The 22,231-nt window shown below is 43.1% G+C and overlaps 1 protein-coding gene across 12 annotated transcripts in view; it reads right to left on the reverse strand.

The window, feature by feature from the left end:
* Window positions 1–22,231, reverse strand: part of LOC110493661 (regulatory-associated protein of mTOR) — a 181,473-nt gene that overhangs the window by 66,096 nt on the left and 93,146 nt on the right. For all 12 annotated transcript variants that reach the window (XM_036949655.2, XM_090204773.1, XM_036949653.2 and 9 more), the window contains exon 8: window positions 13,013–13,072. In XM_036949655.2, the coding sequence (XP_036805550.1) occupies window positions 13,013–13,072 (60 nt within the window). The remainder of the gene's footprint in view (window positions 1–13,012; window positions 13,073–22,231) is intronic.

Genomic DNA, 22,231 nt, shown 5'->3' on the forward strand with positions numbered 1-22,231 from the left:
AGCACAAAGAGATAAAATGAATCACTAACCTTTGATGATCTTCATCAGATGACACTCATAGGACTTCATGTTACACAATACATGTATGTTTTCTTTGATAAAGTTCATATTTATATTAAAAAAAATCTGAGTTTACATTGGCGCATTACATTCACTAGTTCCAAAAACATCCAGTGATTTTGCATATCCACATCAATTCAACAGAAATACTCATCATAAAGGGAGATGATATAGAAATACCTCTCCTTAATGCAACCGCTGTGTCAGATTTAAAAAAAACTTTATGGAAAAAGCAAACCATGCAATAATCTGAGATGACGCTCAGAACAATAGTCAAATTAGCCGCCATGTTGGAGTCAACATAAACCATAAATGACAAGCTAAATATTCCCTTACCTTTGATGATCTTCATCAGAATGCACTCCCAGGAATCCCAGGTCCACAATAAATACTTGATTTGTTCGATAATATCCGTTATTTATGTCCAATTAGCTACTTTTTTTAGTGCGTTTGGTACACCTATCCAAACGCTGGTGCTGGTCGACCATTTTTTCGGACACAATATCCAAAAAGTTATATTACAGGTCGAAGAAACATTTCAAACTAAGTACAGAATCAATCATTAGGATGTTTTTATCATAAATCTTCAATAAATTCAATAAAATTCCTTTGTGTCTTAAGGAGGAACAGAACGCAGGAAGATATCATGCGTTATGCGTGTGACCTGGAACTGGCTCTCTGCCAGTAGTCTGATTCATTCCCCTCTTATTCAGTCCCACAACACAGTAGAAGCCTCATTCAAATTTCTATAGACGGTTGACATCTAGGGGAATGGTTTGAAAATATACCAACCTCAGATTTCTCACTTCCTGTTTGGATTTCTTCTCAGGTTCTTGCCTGCCATATGAGTTCTGTTATACTCACAGACATCATTCAATTTAGAACTATATTGTAATTTTGATGAAGAATTGTGGGCAGTCTATTTTATTATGAGAGGCTGGAAATGGTATATAATTTCCCCTCTGTGACAGTCAAATTAGACACCGAGTACAACATACAGTGTGTAGTTCAAAATGGCAAGACGAACCAAAAGAACGGACACACTAACAGTATTGCAAATGCTGCAGAATTTAGATGAGTTCGAGTTGGATGGAGGATCATATATTGAGCTTGAACTCAACATTGCTGATGAAGAGTCTTCATCTGATTCAGATGTTGACTTCCGCCTCTGATGCCTGAGCTTCGCCACAGAAAAAACTCAGAGCCAACAGACGGCGAGGCAGGAGTCTGGGAGGGACGGCACGGCGAGGCAGGAGTGTGGGAGGGACGGCGAGGCAGGAGTGTGGGAGGGACGGCACGGCGAGGCAGGAGTGTGGGAGGGACGGCACGGCGAGGTAGGAGTGTGGGAGGGACGGCACGGCGAGGCAGGAGTCTGGGAGGGACGGCACGGCGAGGCAGGAGTCTGGGAGGGACGGCACGGCGAGGCAGGAGTCTGGGAGGGACGGCACGGCGAGGCAGGAGTCTGGGAGGGACGGCACGGCGAGGCAGGAGTCTGGGAGGGACGGCACGGCGAGGCAGGAGTCTGGGAGGGACGGCACGGCGAGGCAGGAGTCTGGGAGGGACGGCACGGCGAGGCAGGAGTCTGGGAGGGACGGCACGGCGAGGCAGGAGTCTGGGAGGGACGGCACGGCGAGGCAGGAGTCTGGGAGGGACGGCACGGCGAGGCAGGAGTCTGGGAGGGACGGCACGGCGAGGCAAGAGTCTGGGAGGGACGGCACGGCGAGGCAGGAGTCTGGGAGGGACGGCACGGCGAGGCAGGAGTCTGGGAGGGACGGCACGGCGAGGCAGGAGTCTGGGAGGGACGGCACGGCGAGGCAGGAGTCTGGGAGGGACGGCACGGTTTGAGTAGAAAAGAGGGAGGAGTTTGTGTGACATGCAGATGTTGAAGCACATCAGAGATGGTACTGTTGCTCATGTGCATAGAAAAGGAAAAAGTAGGTGGGACATGTCTTTGGATGAACTCTAAGCATTTATTGAACTCTTGTACGTCCGCGGGGCGTACGGCGGAAAGAGCATGACGTGGAGTCCTTTTGGTCTGATCGGTATGGGGCGGACATTTTCAAATTGATTACACTGGGCTGGCTGCCGCAAACTGATTACACTGGGTTGGATGGTGTTCAACTCTGAGGTGATACTGCGGCAGGTGCATATGAAGCAAGGCCCATGAAAACTGTGTGCAGTACAACCAATTTGTTTGTGGGGCTTGCTCACACAAAGCCCCGAAGCTGTGTGCTGACTGTGGACCCCCAAAAAAGAAGAGGAAATGGATTAATGCGTAAAGACACTCGCATAAGGGCACAATACAGTGTCCGATATAAAAAAAAACTGTAATTTGTTGATTGTATCTTGTCATGAATATATATTTACGCAATTCACCCTTTACAATTGCTGATGCACTGGTGACTGTTTAGGAATACAGCAAATATTATTATATTTTTACTTGCTGTCAGAAGTTGTAACTGGACTTAATTACTATAACTGTACAAATTAAGTTGATCAAATTGATTATACTGAATATTTCTTCACGCAATTAATCATTTACAATAGTTTATGCACTATTTATCAAGCATGTTTGCACACCTTACAGGTTGATATGCATCTGATGCATATGCTAAAGAGTATGCCCGGCAACGTTCTCTAGCGGGTACTGATAGGCTGAAAGGCCAGGCGGTTCTACCAATACAAACTTTGCCAGTAATCTAGATTAGGATCCATCTTCCCCTTGTGCCCTAAACAATAGCCTACACTAGTTAGTTCCCTGATGGCACTAGTTGGTCAGATAGGACTTCCTGTTGATGTCAAATAAGGAGTTTCCTTTTGCCCAGTCATCTGTCATGACCTTGGCCTGGGGGTAGGTTAATGACAGTCATAAATACCTCTTTCCCCCTTTTTCCTCTCTCTACCCTACTGATGTTACATTTGCAAACATAGAGATTCTGGGAATATCAGAAGATGGGGGGAAATTAACTATATTCTGGCAATCCGACCAATTGAACGGTGGTACTATATGTCGTCAGTTCGGTTGTCATCTGAGACATTCTCAAAGATAAAATGACAAACTCTACAGTGGATGTCTACACATCAGAGTTATCAGATTCACATGGAATTGTTGTTCAATTTAAATGTTTGAATATGAAATTATTGGTAATGGGATGAAATGTGATTTTAGCTTCTAAAATGTGAGATTTGGGTTTTCATAAGGTACTCAATCAGTGGCCCGCCTGTGTGAAGGGACATGGGCTATAAAACATTTCAAACACGCCCTCCTCTCCCTTCCTATATAAAGCCTTGACGACAATATAACCTCCTGTTCCGAGGACGTGAGGACGACGGTCCGATGTCAGAATGGTTCAGATAATAACTACAGAACGAAGCTAACATCAGCGTGAGCTTTGGTTGCGAATCGTATGAACTTTGAACTCTTATTCACCACAGAAGTGATGCCTCCTAGCCGTTGAGTTAGCAACAGCCGCTGCAAACGAGGGTTAGGAAGGAACAGACAGATCCCGTCTATCACACAACGACGTTACTACAACGTATCCAATTGACCACCAGAGACATTCTTCAAAGGACAAAGGACTCGGTTTGGCAACACAGGCTTCCATCTACCACCAACCTACCGAAGCGCAGCTCAGAGTAATTTATTGCATTTTCCTTTTCCAAATGGGCGGTAATTTAGAACGCATCAGATACTGTATTTACAATAGCACAGCTATTTGTTACCTTTGTTACCCAGTCTTCCCGCTATTTCACTCAAACCCAGCCCTTTTCTTTTGTGTAACAAGATGTCATATCTGTTCCGCCCGCTAGGGACGTTTTCCTTTATGACGTAATTTGTAATCAAGTTATGATTTAATTATGTGTATGTGTAATTCTGTGTGATTAGTTAGGTATTTAGTAAATAAATAATTAAACCCAATTTTGTATTGCTGATTCAACTTGTTAGCCAGGGTTTGTGCAGATAACCAAGAATTTACAACTTTCAGATGAGACTGAATTAAGATGAAGATTAATATTGACTGCTATTGATGTAAAATATTACTAGGTCTTTAAGAGTTTATTCAGAAGATAACAGCTCTATAAATATTATTTTGTGGTGCCCCGACTCTCTAGTTAATTACATTTACATGATTAGCTCAATCAGGTAATATTAATTACGGATAAATTATTTTATAGAATAGCATGTCATATCACTTAATCTGGCATAGCCAAAGACACGATACATCACAATGTCATCTATTCTTATTTCAATGAATCAAATACAATTGTATTTATTACAGATTTTGTTGTTGATGTTTTCATCTTGTCTCTAGGCTGTCAGGAAAGTGGTGTCCCCAGAATGTGGTGCCAGAACAGGTGTCCCCAGTAGGTAGCATGTGTGTGGCCTAGTCTGTGGGGCGACAGGCAGCCTAGCGTTTAAGAGTGTTGGGCAAGTAAAGGTTGCTGGTTCGAATCCCTGAGGCGACTACATGGAAAAATTGGTCACATTTGCCCTTGAGCAAGGCACCTTAACCCTAATTGCTCCTGTAAGTCACTCTGGATAAGAGCATCTGCTAAAGTAACTAAATGTAAAACAATGTACAGTATGTGTGTGCGCGCATGTGGTGTGTGTGTGGTCGAATGATGACTCCTGAAAGCACCCGTGTGTGTAGTGTAGATCAATAGAGGCCTGGCTGTGTTGATGGTGATGTGTTGACCAGACCACCGCCCCCCACCCCATGATGCTTTATGACCCCCTCAGTGGGGGAGAGGAGTACAAGGAGGAACGGGGACAAATGGCTTCCCCCATCTCCCTAGGTATATCCTGAGACACATGGAGAAAGCACACACACACACACAATGCCCAGAGAGGACGCTGAGGGGCTGCACTGAACCAACAAGCCATCGCTCATGTGAAAGAGCAGCGTGTCACAACATCAAAGAGACACCATTTCTCTTTCCCATTCAGACCTGCTAAACCCCACAAGAGCTCACCCACCGCTCCCATTCATCTGGCCTAACACACATGAGCAGTCAGTACAGACAACACATGCTCACTCAGCTAAATGTATTAGAATGGAGGAAAAAGAGGACTACATGTTTCTGCCATAACCTTGACTCCGTTCGACTGGGGGCACTGGTGAGTAAAGACATGTTTTCTCAGGATTCCTGCTTGAGGTAAACTATTTCTTATCAACAATTCCGTAAAACCTACCAATATTATTCACTAACACGTCGACAGGATTTCCAAAGTTTGTTTGGCTAAAACAATACAACCTATAACATCCTATTACTGTTTAGATCAAAGGCTGGTGGCTTTGTGGAGTAAAATCACTGAGTACTGGGTGTTCCGGTCAACAATGACTGGCAACACCATGAAGCACCAAAGATGAAACATTTATCCTTCCGGACAGGACAACCTGTGTCCCAGAAAAGTGGCGAGGTAAATTGGTTTCCCTCTTTGTTCAAGGATTAAGAGGGGATACAGAGGTAAGGAATGGATGGATGGATGGATATCCTGGTCAAAGTATAATATCCCTGGCCAACCCTAATTGTTACCCGTCACACAAGTGTTTTCCATTTATTCATGGATTCGTTTTCATGTATTTATTTCCCAGAAGGTAGAGTGCGCCAGTGTCACTGCTGAGTTTCCAAGTCTCTCAGGTGACTTTGTCACATGAAATAATGACCCATAAGCCAAGTGACAAGGCATGATGAGCACAGCCCTACCCAACTCAGAGACCCAGCAGGGGGCTAGACTAGCACTGCACCCTTCCAGGGGGTCTGGGAGACACCGTTTCAATAGGCTGCGGGATTGGAATTGGAATCCAAGCTCAAAGCTCATGTTATTATCCCATGTTATTCCCATCCAGTAGGAAAACAGTTCAGGGGAGATGAAAAAAGACCTGTGTTTCTTGATAAGAAAGGATCATCCTTGTTCAGGAGGCAGGGCTTGGCGGATGTAGGAGTGAAGTCAAAAGAGAAAATAAACAACATCCATTATATTGCATCTGAGTGAAGTAGAGTATTAGTCATGATAACTGACATGGTTTAGAATCGTGACTCGAAATCTCTTATCTAAGATCCTTTTGCAATACGTGTGCGTACGTGCGTGTGTGTGTGTGTGTAGGAGGTAGAGAAGAAGTAAATCATGTAATTACTGGTTGGTCCAAGTTCTTTGCAGTGACTTAGTCTTATGTAATGGGGGTCGGCTGTTGATATGTAACATCTTGGCCCTCTGAGCAGAAAGTGTGTGTGTCTCTCTCCATTATGGCCGGTTAACACTGAACACACGGAGGGAGTCATGGTCATGTGCTGACTGAGTCACAAACTCAGCTGGGAGGTAAATGTCACCATCTCCTGGGGCCCAGCGCTGAAACACACACTGACACAGCTCAGCCTTCCAGAAGCTAACGCTTCAGCACCACTCCTTATTGTAGCTGTCTAAAACCCCGGTCCTGGAGAACCACACAGGGTGTGTGTTCAGGGTTTTGGTCCAACTCAGCACTAATACACCTGGGGCCTGTTGAGGAGGTTGCAACATTATAGCATTCAGATATAATTTTAAAAAACAGTAACCAGTAACCATTTTAGAGACAGCCACCAAAACTAGCTGTGTTTAAAGTTCCAGACAGAGGTAAATGAGAAGGTCCTATAAATGAGTGTTGTGACAAGGTATGAACTCTGCTATGGACAGGTTCTTATGAGACCCAACAGAACTGGCCTGTCAGAGGACAGAGCAACCGGTCTAAAAACCTTCTGTCACACTGAAAGGGGGTATTTCTGCCATTGCAGCACATTGGAAACCACACACGTGAAGATGCTGGGTGATTCTGTAGGAACTGCTACACTACATGATGAATTAGCGCTTCTGTTGCTGCACTGATCTCCAGTACTTAGCCCGTGAAGTCCAACTGTGAGGTGATTTTGAACTAGTTAAGGGCGCTGTACTGCAACTCTGAAAAACCAGAGCTTTGGTCTGCATCTGGGTCAGATCTGAACGTCGTCACTCCGAAGCGAAGCCTTTCCCAGCACAAACTTTTTTGTTGTTTTTTTGTTGTTGAATTTTAGCCCTTTTTCTCCCGTACGGGCTCGGGAGTGACAAAGGTTGAAAGTCATGCGTCCTCCGATACACAACCCAACCAAGCCGCACTGCTTCTTAACACAGCGCGAATCCAACCCGGAAGCAATGTGTCGGAGGAAACACTGTGCACCTGGCAACCTTGGTTAGCGTGCACTGCGCGCCACAGGAGTCGCTGGTGCGCAATGAGACAAGGATATCCCTACCGGCCAGGCCCTCCCTAACCCAGACGAAGCTAGGCCAATTGGGCGTCGCCCCACGGACCTCCCGGTCGCGCCCGGTTACGAACAGAGCCTCTTGGTGGCACAGCTGGAGCTGCAGTACAGCGCCCTTAACCACTGCGCCACCCGGGAGGCCCTACACAGCACAAACTTTGACCCAAACTGATTACACTGGGTCGGCTGGTGTCCAACTCTCTTGAGGCTATACCGAACAAGTCCACTGCTGAATACACTCTATACATTCAGTTGAGACGAAGACTCCCAAAAACATCCTCACACTTGCAAAGCTCTCAAACGCAACCTGCATTTTGATTTATTTTGGGTCTGTATCAAGTCGGAATGCCGTCACACTAAAACACTAGGAAGGTAGCTCCGTTTCCAGAGGGGAGCCTTTTCCCAGCACGACCTCAACCTCTGACGCAAACCCACGATAAGAGACTGACGCTCGTATGAGCCTCCTGACGTGCCTTTACATGTCTTCTCGCCGCAGCCCTCACTCCAGTCCAGTGAGAGATGTAAGGAGGGAGGGAGAGGTGCCAAAGCTGTCAAAACCGGCCCGTGATGTACTGATATGGCAGAAGGAGAGTAAAGAGAGAGAGAGAGAGAGAGAGAGAGAGAAGCGTAGTGAGTGAGATCTCGCTCTGATTGTTAGTTGAAAGGTTCTCTTCCACCTGGTTATTTCTCAAGCAGTTTTTATCCTCCACAGAGGCATCTCCAAACGTCAGAGAGAGAGAGGAAGAGAAGAGAACGCTACAGAGAAGGTGGGAAGAAAGCAAGAGAGTTAGACATGATGCCAAAGGGAGAGAGAGAGATAGATAGTGAGCATGAGTGAAGGACCTTATCCACCTGAAGAGAGAGAGACTTCTTGTATCCTCTCCTTTGGAATAGGGGATTGTTTGAAAGAGGAATAGGCTGCGGTTCGGCAGAGGTACCTGAGGAGTTATGGGGCACAGGGGAGGCAACTCTGTGGTTTGGATCCAATCCTAAACCCACTTCCAGTCTTGAAGAGGGGCAGAGTAGGCAGAAAGAGGAGTGAAACGTGACTATCTGGAGAGGTGTAGAGTAGGCAGAGAGAGGAGTGAAACGTGTCTATCTGGAGAGGGGTAGAGTAGGCAGAGAGAGGAGTGAAACGTGTCTATCTGGAGAGGGGTAGAGTAGGCAGAGAGAGGAGTGAAATGTGTCTATCTGGAGAGGGGTAGAGTAGGCAGAAAGAGGAGTGAAACGTGACTATCTGGGAGGTGTAGAGTAGGCAGAGAGAGGAGTGAAACGTGACTATCTGGAGAGGTGTAGAGTAGGCAGAGAGAGGAGTGAAACGTGACTATCTGGAGAGGTGTAGAGTAGGCAGAGAGAGGAGTGAAACGTGACTATCTGGGAGGTGTGGAGTAGGCAGAGAGAGGAGTGAAACGTGACTATCTGCGTCACACTGGAAAGAGTTCTAGATGAACTTTGAGCCCCGACGTGCACACACTCACGTGCACACACACACACGTTCAGTGAGTGTGCACCATGACACCCTCAGCCTCTACTAGCCCTAAGCCAAACACACTAATTAACCTCTAGAGGACTAGACTTGTGTGTGTGTGTGTGTGTGTGTGTGTGTGTGTGTGTGTGTGTGTGTGTGTGTGTGTGTGTGTCCATTTTGGCCTGGTTAACACTGAGGGAATCATGGCCATGTGCTGACTGAGTCACAATTAGCTGGAGGCAAAGTCATGTGTGCGTTTACACGTCAGCATGTATGTTTGGAGGGAAAGCGAGAACGTCTGAGTCAGACAAAGACTAGGCAAGAGGGCCAAATCTAAAGTATAGAAAAGTTTGTATCCGTCTTGTTTTCCTGTTATGTGAGCGTGTGAACGTAGTCAGTCTTGTTTTCCTGTTATGTGAGCGTGTTCTCTTGTTTTCCTGTTGTTTGAGCGTATGAACGTAGTCTCTGTTGTCTTCCTGTTATGTGAGCGTGTGAACGTAGTCGCTCTGTCTTGTTTTTCTGTTATGTGAGCGTTTGAACGTAGTCTCCGTCTTGTTTTTCTGTTATGTGAGCGTTTGAACGTAGTCTCTGTCTTGTTTTTCTGTTATGTGAGCGTGTGAACGTAGTCTCTCTGTCTTGTTTTCCTGTTATGTGAGCGTGTTCTCTTGTTTTCCTGTTGTTTGAGCGTGTGAACATAGTCTGTTGTTTTTCTGTTATGTGAGCGTGTGAACGTAGTCTGTTGTTTTCCTGTTATGTGAGCGTGTGAACGTAGTCTGTTGTTTTCCTGTTATGTGAGCGTGTGAACGTAGTCTGTTGTTTTAGCTCTGAAGCAAGCTTCCAGAAAATTGGAACGGAAATGGCGCCACACCAAACTGGAAGTCTTCCGACTAGCTTGGAAAGACAGTACTGTGCAGTACCAAAGAGCCCTTACTGCTGCTCTATCATCCTATTTTTCTAACTTAATTGAGGAAAATAAGAACAATCCGAAATTCCTTTTTGATACTGTCGCAAAGCTAACTAAAAAGCAGCATTCCCCAAGAGAGGATGACTTTCACTTTAGCAGTGATAAATTCATGAACTTCTTTGAGGAAAAGATTATGATTACTAGAAAGCAAATTACGGACTCCTCCTAAATCTGCGTATTCCTTCAAAGCTCAGTTGTCCTGAGTCTGCACAACTCTGCCAGGACCTAGGATCAAGAGAGACGCTCAAGTGTTTTAGTACTATATCTCTTGACACAATGATGAAAATAATCATGGCCTCTAAACCTTCAAGCTGCATACTGGACCCTATTCCAACTAAACTACTTAAAGAGCTGCTTCCTGTGCTTGGCCCTCCTATGTTGAACATAATAAACGGCTCTCTATCCACCGGATGTGTACCAAACTCACTAAAAGTGGCAGTAATAAAGCCTCTCTTGAAAAAGCCAAACCTTGACCCAGAAAATATAAAAAACTAAAATCGGCCTATATCGAATCTTCCATTCCTCTCAAAAATTTTAGAAAAGGCTGTTGCGCAACAACTCACTGCCTTCCTGAAGACAAACAATGTATACGAAATGCTTCAGTCTGGTTTTAGACCCCATCATAGCACTGAGACGGCACTTGTGAAGGTGGTAAATTACATTTTAATGGCATCGGACCGAGGCTCTGCATCTGTCCTCGTGCTCCTAGACCTTAGTGCTGCTTTTGATACCATCGATCACCACATTCTTTTGGAGAGATTGGAAACCCAAATTGGTCTACACGGACAAGTTCTGGCCTGGTTTAGATCTTATCTGTCGGAAAGATATCAGTTTGTCTCTGTGAATGGTTTGTCCTCTGACAAATCAACTGTAAATTTCGGTGTTCCTCAAGGTTCCGTTTTAGGACCACTATTGGTTTCACTATATATTTTACCTCTTGGGGAAGTTATTTCAAAAATATAATGTTAACTTTCACTGCTATGCAGATGACACACAGCTGTACATTTCAATGAAACATGGTGAAGCCCCAAAATTGCCCTTGCTAGAAGCATGTGTTTCAGACATAAGGAAGTGAATGGCTGCAAACTTTCTACTTTTAAACTCGGACAAAACAGAGATGCTTGTTCTAGGTCCCAAGAAACAAAGAGATCTTCTATTGAATCTGACAATTAATCTTAATGGTTGTACAGTCGTCTCAAATAAAAGTGAAGGACCTCGGCGTTACTCTGGACCCTGATCTCTCTTTTGAAGAACATATCAAGACCATTTCAAGGACAGCTTTTTTCCATCTACGTAACATTGCAAAAATCAGAAACTTTCTGTCCAAAAATGATGCAGAAAAATTAATCCATGCTTTTGTCACTTCTAGGTTAGACTACTGCAATGCTCTACTTTCCGGCTACCCGGATAAAGCACTAAATAAACTTCAGTTAGTGCTAAATACGGCTGCTAGAATCCTGACTAGAACCAAAAAATGTGATCATATTACTCCAGTGCTAGCCTCTCTACACTGGCTTCCTGTCAAAGCAAGGGCTGATTTCAAGATTTTACTGCTGCTAACCTACAAAGCATTACATGGGCTTGCTCCTACCTATCTCTCTGATTTGGTCCTGCCGTACATACCTACACGTACGCTACGGTCACAAGACGCAGGCCTCCTAATTGTCCCTAGAATTTCTAAGCAAACAGCTGGAGGCAGGGCTTTCTCCTATAGAGCTCCATTTTTATGGAACGGTCTGCCTACCCATGTCAGAGACGCAAACTCGGTCTCAACCTTTAAGTCTCTACTGAAGACTCATCTCTTCAGTGGGTCATATGATTGAGTGTAGTCTAGCCCAGGAGTGGGAAGGTGAACGGAAAGGCTCTGGAGCAACGAACCACCCTTGCTGTCTCTGCCTGGCCGGTTCCCCTCTTTCCACTGGGATTCTCTGCCTCTAACCCTATTACAGGGGCTGAGTCACTGGCTTACTGGGGCTCTCTCATGCCGTCCCTGGAGGGGGTGCGTCACCTGAGTGGGTTGATTCACTGATGTGGTCATCCTGTCTGGGTTGCCCCCCCCCCCCCAACCCTTTGGGTTGTGCCGTGGCGGAGGTCTTTGTGGGCTATACTCAGCCTTGTCTCAGGATAGTAAGTTGGTGGTTGAATATATCCCTCTAGTGGTGTGGGGGATGTGCTTTGGCAAAGTGGGTGGGGTTATATCCTTCCTGTTTGGCCCTGTCCGGGGGTGTCCTCGGATGGGGCCACAGTGTCTCCTGACCCCTCCTGTCTCAGCCTCCAGTATTTATGCTGCAGTAGTTTATGTGTCGGGGGGGCTAGGGTCAGTTTGTTATATCTGGAGTACTTCTCCTGTCCTGTTCGGTGTCCTGTGTGAATCTAAGTGTGCGTTCTCTAATTCTCTCCTTCTCTCTTTCTTTCTCTCTCTCGGAGGACCTGAGCCCTAGGACCATGCCCCAGGACTACCTGACATGATGACTCCTTGCTGTCCCCAGTCCACCTGGCCGTGCTGCTGCTCCAGTTTCAACTGTTCTGCCTTATTATTATTCGACCATGCTGGTCATTTATGAACATTTGAACATCTTGGCCATGTTCTGTTATAATCTCCACCCGGCACAGCCAGAAGAGGACTGGCCACCCCACATAGCCTGGTTCCTCTCTAGGTTTCTTCCTAGGTTTTGGCCTTTCTAGGGAGTTTTTCCTAGCCACCGTGCTTCTACACCTGCATTGCTTGCTGTTTGGGGTTTTAGGCTGGGTTTCTGTACAGCACTTTGAGATATCAGCTGATGTACGAAGGGCTATATAAATACATTTGATTTGATTTGTTTTCCTGTTATGTGAGCGTGTGAACGTAGTCTGTTGTTTTCCTGTTATGTGAGCGTGTGAACGTAGTCTGTTGTTTTCCTGTTATGTGAGCGTGTGAACGTAGTCTGTTGTTTTCCTGTTATGTGAGCGTGTGAACATAGTCTCTGTGTAGTTGGGGTAGAGAGAGCTCTAGGGGCTGTAAGCTGCCTTATGTTCTCAAAACGAGTGGAATTGCATCTGTACGTCCTTTTATCTGGCATATTTGTATCACTCACAACAAGAACATACTCAAATCCATCCAGAAAAAAACAACAAATCTTTACAAAAGAAAAAGTAGGGCTTTAAATTGGTCCAAACTACACTACTCGCTGAAAGAACAAAAGAAAAGCAATATAAAGTAAAGAAAGCAGAAATGAAAGCGGGAGAGTTACCACAGCAGTACTTACTTCTCAATGAGGTCCAACGTCACTCCTGGCACCAGCTTGGCACTTTTCTGCATGCAAAACCTGGGGGCACAAACAGAGATCCAGTCCAATCAGGGCAGCAAGAAAGCAAACAAAAGTGCTATAAAAATGTTTCATCTGTAAACCGCTGAACGTTTGCAGACAGTATGTGTGGAAGCACTGCCGTGTCAACCACAAAGAAATATGTTTGTTTTCACAGTGAATTTTGTTTTTGCTGTCACAGAAACAATAAGTAACTTTCAATTACATTGCATAAGGTGAGGGTCAGGTCACAAAGGGATACACGCAGGGTACATCCAGGTCTATTTGGACCGCACTGTGACTCCCACAGTGAAGAGGGTATTATCGTGCTTGGACAGGCCCGGCTGGTAGCATGTCCAGTGCGTTCCCAGCAGGGTGATGTTTAAAGGTAGAGGAGAGGCAAGGCACGATATAGCACTGCTGAGGCAGCAAATATAGCAGCTGGGTTGAGATCTCAGATAGGGCTTAGTCATTATTATCAAGGGGAACACAGGTGTGGGGATTGTGTGTGTGTGGGGGGTGTGTGTGTGTATTCTGTGAGCGTGCACTCGGGCGCGCATGCGTTACACAAATCCAATGCTTGAATTATGCAGAACCTCACCACCAGCTGTCCAGCACACGTGTTCTCATCTGGACATTCAAGCATGTACCCAGACAAAGTCCAAACTAACACCGTGTAATAACTCCCCACAACAAACCTCAGTTGGCCATTACATTCAGATCTCCCACTGTGTTTGTTGTGGTAATGAACTTTTAGGACAGAGGTCAAAGTGGCACACGAGAGTCTTCTCAAACAGGACATGGAACATGAATAGAGACAAGGCCATGTAGACAGAACGAGAGATAGAGAAGCAGGAAGAGACTTTGATCCACAGCCAAAACAAACAGAGAAGAGATGGAGAAGGGTGTCAGAGGACATACTGTACTAGAGAGAGAAGTGGAGCAGCGAGAACTTGTGGAGTGGTACTGGGGATCCATGTGACTGTCTGTGCGTAAGTGCTTGGGAGAGAGAGAGAACGAGAGAGAGAGTGAGGAAGTGTGTGTGTGGGGTCTTGTGTGTGCGACGGCTACCTCTCGGTGGGATCACAAACTAGGTCGTAGAGGGAGGAGCGGAGCTTCTCTGTTGGTCCCCTTGGAGCCGACTGTCTGCTACAGCTCATTACATCCCCCAATCAGTCCTCCCCAGACTCCCTCTGTCTCCATCTTTCCCTCTATGCGGCTCTCTCCTTCAATTCCAATCTCTGTCCTTCGGTCTCTCTTGCTCCCTCTCCCCTATCATTCTGAATGTGCATGTCTCCCAACTCCCTCAGTCTGCCCTCCACTCCCCCTATCCATTTGACACGTTTCCCAACCCCAAGTCCTCATCGTGTACCAAGTTTCCAATTCTCTATATCCCCCTATTTTTTGGCTCTCCTTCACCGTCTGCTTCCCTTCTCCTGTTCTTTTCTCCTTCTATCCTCTAATTCCTTTCCCTCTTCCGTCTCCCCGCTCCATCCTTTCCCTCTTCCGTCTCCCCGCTCCATCCTTTCCCTCTTCCGTCTCTTCGCTCCATCCTTTCCCTCTACCGTCTCCCCGCTCCATCCTTTCCCTCTTCCGTCTCCCCGCTCCATCCTTTCCCTCTTCCGTCTCCCCGCTCCATCCTTTCCCTCTTCCGTCTCCCCGCTCCATCCTTTCCCTCAAGCGCCACTCCAGAATCTCACATTAGTGTTCAATTGGGTTGAGATCTGGTGACACCCTTTAAACCCCCTACGCTCCTTTAAGACCCCTCTTTCAAAGTCACTGATCTCTCTTCTTCTAGCCATGGTAGCCAAAATAATGGGCAACTGGGCATTTTTATACATGACCCTAAGAATGATGACATGTTAATTGCTTAATTAACGCAGGAATTCCATCTGTGTGGAAGCCTGCTTTCAATATACTTATATCCCTCATTTACTCAAGTGTTTCCTTTATTTTGGCGGTTACCTGTATATAATGTTCTGCTCTGCTGCCCTAAGCTGTGGATTCCTCTTAATGTTTGAGATCTACACTATTAGAAGCTAAGTGGTTATTCAGACAGAGAAACAGTCACAGTAGGTTCAGAGCTTACGTCTCAAGGATGTTCAAGGCATAACCTATCTTCATTCATTTCTATGGTTCAATGGCAGAGACGTATATGTATATTAATGGATCTGGTTCAAGGCACTCGGGTTGGAAGAAAATATATGTAATTTCAAAAGGTCTATGCATTGCCATAGAACTTATAAAACGCAGAGATGTATTCAGAACGGAGATGTGTTTTAGCACAGGGCCTTCAAGGTAGTCTGAGGCAGTTAAAGTATTCTGATGTATTATGAGATTTTATGGGGTAAAACGTCTTCCTGTGCCCATTACATTCCTGTTTAGGTGTGTTGAAACAACGCGGAATGTACAATAGTACCAAAAGGAAATAGAACATGAGGGTAACCTGTTGCATCTCTAGGGGCGCTATTTCATTTTTGGATAAAAAACGTTCCCGTTTTAAGCGCGATATTTTGTCATGAAAAGATGCTCGACTATGTATTATTCTCTGCAAAGATTTTGTCTGTAAGTGCCCCAGAACTCATTCTACAGGCAAAACCAAGATGAAACGTCAAACAGGAAATGAGCAGAATTTCTGAAGCTCTGTTTTCTAATGTCTCCTTATATGGCTGTGAATGCGACAGGAATAAGCTTAGACCTTCTGCCGTTTCCCCAAGATGTCGGCAGCATTGTGACGTATTTGTGGGCATATCATTGGAAGATTGACCATAAGAGACTACATTTTCCAAGTGTCCGCCTGGTGTCCTGCGTCGAAACTGGTGCGCAAAGCCAGGTGCAAGTATTTTTCCATTTGATTGAGAGGAGAAACCATGCTTCCACGAACGATATATCATCGAAGAGATATGTGAAAAACACCTTGAGGATTGATTCTAAACAACGTTTGCCATGTTTTCAGTCGATATTATGGAGTTAATTTGGAAAAAAGTTCGCGTTTTGAGGACTGAATTTTCGTTTTTTTTTGGTAGCCAAATGTGATGTACAAAACGGAGCTATTTCTAATACACAAAGAATATTTTTGGAAAAACTTTGCTATCTAACTGAGAGTCTCCTCATTGAAAACATCCGAAGTTCTTCAAAGGTAAATTATTTTTTTTGAGGGCTTTTATGTTTTTGTTGAAATGTTGCGTGCTGGATGCTAACGCTAATGCTAACGCTAAATGCTACGCTAGCTAGCTACTTTTACACAAATGATTGTTTTCCTATGGTTGAGAAGCATATTTTGAAAATCTGAGATGACAGTGTTGTTTACAAAAGGCTAAGCTTGAGAGATGGCATATTTATTTCATTTGCGATTTTTATGAATAGTTAACGTTGCGTTATGGTAATGAGCTTGACTCTGTATTCACGATCCCGGATCCGGGATGGGGAGATCAGAAAGGTTAACTTCTCTAGGGTAGGGGGCAGCATTTGGAATTTTGGATGAAAAGCGTGCCCAAATTAAACTGTCTTCTACTCAGGCCCAGAAGATAGGATATGCATATAATTGATAGATTTGGATAGAAAACACTCAAGTTTCCAAAAGTGTTAAAATAGTGTCTAAATATAACAGAATTGATTTGGCAGGCGAAAACCTGAGAAAAATCCATTCAGGAAGTATCATTTGTTGAACAAAACTGAGGTTTTTGGATATAAAGAGATTATCGAACAAAGGGAACATTTATAGAATAAATGAATGTCTTCTGTGTGCAACCATATGAAGACCATCAAAGGTAAGTGATTCATTTTATCTCTATTTCTGACTTGTGTAACTCTTCTACTTGGCTGGTTACTGTTTGTAATGATTTGTCTGCTGGGCTATGTTCTCAAATAATTGTAAGGTATGCTTTCGCCGTAAAGCATTTTTGAAATCTGACACCGTGGTTGGATTCACAAGAAGTTCATCTTTAAACCTATGTAAAATAGTTGCATCTTTCCTGATTTATTATAATGAGTATAATTGAGTATAATTCTGTATTTGACACTCTGCAATCTTTGCAATCTCACTGGATGTTGGCCAGGTGGGACAGTAGCGTTGTGTCCACGCTCCAGCGATCGTACAGGAAGTGTGTGTGTGTTACACCCTCCTCACATGTTTCCTCCTTCCCCCTATAGGCTAAGGAGATGTGAGAACCGAGAGAATTAGCTGTTTTAGCTTTAAACTAGTGCAAAACATTGGTGTGTGTCATGGGATATCTTGGCAAACGAAAGGAATCTAAGACAGGATAATGCAGCTCCGTGCTGACGCATTTTCATTCAGAATTTATCAGCGTTTTGCCTCTTGAAGGTGTACCGTCATGCAAAGCATCATAGATAATGAGAAGAAAATACTTGAGGTTACTGGAAAGGCTGTCCCAAGTTTTCAAGAGGGAAGCTAAGGTCTCACGTGCGCAGACACATTTTTGTGCTTTCTTTTTCTGTTATTTGTGTGTGTGACTGAGTATGTCGGTGTGTGCTTGGTGAGAGTGAGACCCTAGCTTCCTTAGCTAAAACACACACACAATACCCAGGGGGTGGGGTTGGCATGAGTAGAGTGTGCGGAAGCACCAAAGTTCCAGGATATTGAGGCAGTCACCTGTCAAGGTGTTGGCAGCAGAACAGGAGTCCTGATTAAAGATTCAGGAATATGGTGCTTCTCAGCTCCTCACAGTCACACAAGGCTGGCTCCTAACTATCTGATACGTATGCTGAGTCCCTCAAGAATCACTATCGTCATTTCCTTTCCTTATTTAACCCTCTTCTCCCCTTCTTTCCAAGCTCATCAAATCTTTCTCCTCTCTCCTTTCCCTTTCTTTTTATCCCCTCTTGTTCCATCCTTTCCTCTCACCATATCTGCTCTTCTCCTTCCCCCCTCCATTACCATAGCCACCCTCTATCTGAACATGGGGGAAATCCCTTGAAGACAGTGCTCTATCAGAGATGATTTTCTGCTCTAGTGAGCAAGGAAACCCTCTTTCTGCCTCTCTCTCTTCCTATATTCATTTTTTCTCACCTCCCTCTCATTCTCTTCCCTCTGTGCTTTTTTTGTGTTGCAGGTTTGGAATCCGAGGTAAGCCATCACATCTTAGTGAGCCTGCAGGGCTGAATGCGATTAGCTAAGAAGAGAAGCACATGTATCTTTCAGCATGGAAGGGGGAGAGAGCGAGCGAGATAGAGTGGCAGAGTTCACTGCAGTCTCAAGACAGGGATGATAATGGATATTTCCAGCATTGGAAATCACTCTTTGTTATGACCCATCTAATACCTTTACTATAAGACTATCAAATCTTTAAGCAATTTGAGACTTGGCTGTAGAAATATTATCTACTGTTATATTACTTCATCATTAACCTTTATTTAAAAAAATAAGTTAAGTCAAACGAGCCAATTGGGAACAAATGATTAGGTGGCCATGATAATATTAGATGTTGGGTTTGAAATTTATCCAAGACAATATACTTGCAACAAATGCCAAGAGATGTATAATGAAAGGAAAACAGAAAACGTACCACTGAGACCCCAATTTAATGTCTTAACCAAAGAATGAAGATTGCAAAGAAATGTGAATTATATGCCTATCAAATGTCTTCCTACCCCAATGGTATTATTGTACGCCAATCCGTCGCACTCACTATAATGGATCCTTTGAGCATGAAAAAAAAATTGACAAAGGAAACATCTACTCCAGTCTCACTTAGCCTCAGAAACTGCGATTTGAAGTACCCATTAGCTATATTACACCATTGATAGAAAAAATCTGTGAGACTGACATGTCTGTACGTCATGTGTGCGAGTGAGAGACCTTGCCAATACTTTCGATTAACACTAGAACTGTGCAAGAATTGTCACTGTCTGAATTCCGAACAATGCCAAACACTAAGAGAAAAAAACTAAACACACACAAATATCCCACCCAAACAACACTACTACTGTAGCAGGAAATGAAAAGGGGTAAGCTGGGTATTGTAGTTCACAGAAGAGATCAGATAATGAAGTGGTCTTTCAGTACCGATCTCTTCCTGATTGGTAGCCCTTTCCCATATACGGGTAAAAAAAAATATGCAGATTTTGTAATTGATAAGCACCTAAATTGGAACGCAGTGACTGTACTGTAACATGTAACATGTAACATGTAAATTGCACCGCCATTTCCTGGTTGCAAAACTTCAAATGGTTCACCTCATTCCAGTTTACGTGACAAAAAAAGCATGTGTAGTGTAGATAATCATTGCGTCACTAATAAACCACTGAAATATATTTTCCATAACCAAAAATATAGCATTTTCTTTCAGCTGTTTGAAGCTGGCGTACAACACCGAAAGTAAAATCCAAAAATATAACTTACAAATTGGAAGTATAGATATAGCGCACATAGATCTACCCATTCTTGGAAATTCATTGTTTGGTGAATGTTCAATTCTCCCTGACTGTCTAGCTTTTATTTTGGTAATTGGTAGTTCTCAAAGATGATATTATTATAAAATATATAGGTCCATTATCTTTGACATACTTTATATCTGTTTTTTGTCATTACGGTTTACACTGAAAGCATTTTTCCATCCAGAAAACGTATTTTATATATGGGTCAAAGACGAGACGTGTAAATTTGTTGTCCGAAGGCCATTCATTTAACATAAAAAGATATGCATAGATATAATAATAAATCATTCAACTATTTCCCTTCTTTTGACCCAGAAATATTTGTGTTGAAAACTATTAAATTAAGGGAGTTATTGAGCTTTAACGTGTCAAAATGTCCTTCAATGTAACTGTTCGGGTAAAAATTTGAATGACAAAAGTGATTTAAAAATATAAATGAAGACCCATGGCAAAATTGTGTTAGTGTTTGCAACAATATATAGAATGGGCGACATACTGTATCTACAAATTATTTAATAACTTGTTTCAGGACTTCTGCGCTTCAATGTCATTCAGTATAACAAAGGTAAAAAGCATATCACATGATGGTAATCTCTAAAATATTTGATGATTTTGTAACAAAAATGCATGTTCTTCGCACAACACAGAAAACATACTTTTAATGTTATATATAAATGTTATATATAAAAAGCTATATTAAATATGAGAAGGATAATCTTCATAGGTCAAGGTTACTTTATATAGGTGGCAGAGGAACTGCCTGTTAAATATGTTTATGTATGAAATCCATATCACGCTTTTTTCCTTCAGCACAACAAAAGTTGTTATACCACAATGTCACCCGTTACGCTGAAGGACAGTAGCTTTGTTATCCCATGTTTTCACTAGTTTACAACATTTAATCATGCAATTCAAATTTACTTGTATGAATACAGAATATTATAATTTTAAAACTATTTTATGGCATTAAGGTATTACAAGGTACATTATCTTTATACTGTAGATGCGGTTGTCTAATAAGGAGAGGGCTGCACGGTACAAACAAAACATTAACGCAGATCCAGTTGCTATGGAGGAAAGACAATCCAGAAGAAAAGTGAGGTATTGTTTTCATGGTCTCAAGCTGTCAGCAACAGAATAGGATATAATAGGAAATAAAGCGGGGTGAATAACACTTAACATTAACAAAAATCCAGAAAATCACATTGTATGATTTTTAAAATAAATAAAAAAAGCTTTCCGGGCGTTGTAATTGACGTTTTAATTATTGCTACTTTAACAACTTTATACGTCTTTGACATACATACATATAGACACACACACATACAGTTGAAGTCGGAAGTTTACATGCACATTAGCCAAGTACATTTAAACTCTTAAACTTTTTCACAATTCCTGACATTTAATCCTCGTAACAATTCCCTGTCAGTTAGGATCACCACTTTTTTTTTAAGAATGTAAATTGTCAGAATAATTTATTTCAGCTTTTATTTCTTTCATCACATTCCCAGTGGGTCAGAAGTTTACATACTCTCAATTAGTATTTGTTAGCATACCCTTTAAATTGTATAACTTCAGTCAAACGTTTCAAACGTTTCAGGTTCAGGATTTTCCCATGATGTCAAGCAAAGAGGCACTGAGTTTGAAGGTAGGCCTTGAAATCCATCCACAGGCGCACCTCCAATTGACTGAAATTATGTCAATTAGCCTATCAGAAGCTTCTAAAGCCATGACATAATTTTCTGGAATTTTCCAAATTGTTTAAAGGCGCAGTCAACTTGGTGTATGTGAACTTCTGACCCACTGGAATTGTTATACAATGAATTATAAGTTAAATAATCTGTCTGTAAACAATTGTTGGAAGAATGACATGTCATGCACAAAGTAGATGTCCTAACCGACTTGCCAAAACTATAGTTTGTTAACCTGTCGAGCGGAACCCCTCGCCAACAGCCAATGAAATTGTAGGGCGCCAAATACAAATCATCAGAAATCTCATAATTCAAATTTCTCAAACATACAAGTATTAGGCACCATTTTAAAGATACAATTCTCGTTAATCCAGCCACATTGTCGGATTTCAAAAATGCTTTACAGCGAAAGCTCCACAAACGATTATGCTAGGTCACCACCAACTCACAGAAAAACCCAGCCATTTTTCCAGCCAAAAATGAATCACTAACCTTTGATGATGATCATCAGATGACACTCATAGGACTTCATGTTACACAATACATGTATGTTTTGTTCGGTAAAGTTCATATTTATATCCAAAAATCTCATTTTACATTGGCGTGTTGTTCAGTTGTTCCAAAACATGCAGTGATATTACAGAGAGCCACATGAATTCACAGAAATACTCATTATAAATGTTGATGAAAATTCAAGTGTTATGCATGGAAATCTAGATAAACTTCTCCTTAATGCAACCGCTGTGTCAGATTTCAAAAAAAAAATTAACGGAAAAAGCATAATCTGAGAACGGCGCTCAGAGCCCAAACCAGCCAAAATATATATCCGCCATGTTGCGCAGTCAACATTAGTCATAAATAGCATGATCAACATTCACTTACCTTTGAAGATCTTCGTCAGAATGCACTCCCAGGAATCGCAGTTCCACAATAAATGCTTGTTTTGTTTGATAATGTCCATCATTTATGTCCAAATCTTTTGTTAGCTTCTTTGGTTAGGGCGTTTAGTAAACAAATCCAAAAGCGAGTTCAGGTCCAGTCGGACGAAAAGTTCAAAAAGTTATATTACAGGTCGAAGAACCTTGTCAAACTA

Source organism: Oncorhynchus mykiss, chromosome 17, assembly GCF_057628025.1.
Source record: "Oncorhynchus mykiss isolate SJ-2025 chromosome 17, ASM5762802v1, whole genome shotgun sequence".
Taxonomy (NCBI): Eukaryota; Metazoa; Chordata; class Actinopteri; order Salmoniformes; family Salmonidae; genus Oncorhynchus; species Oncorhynchus mykiss.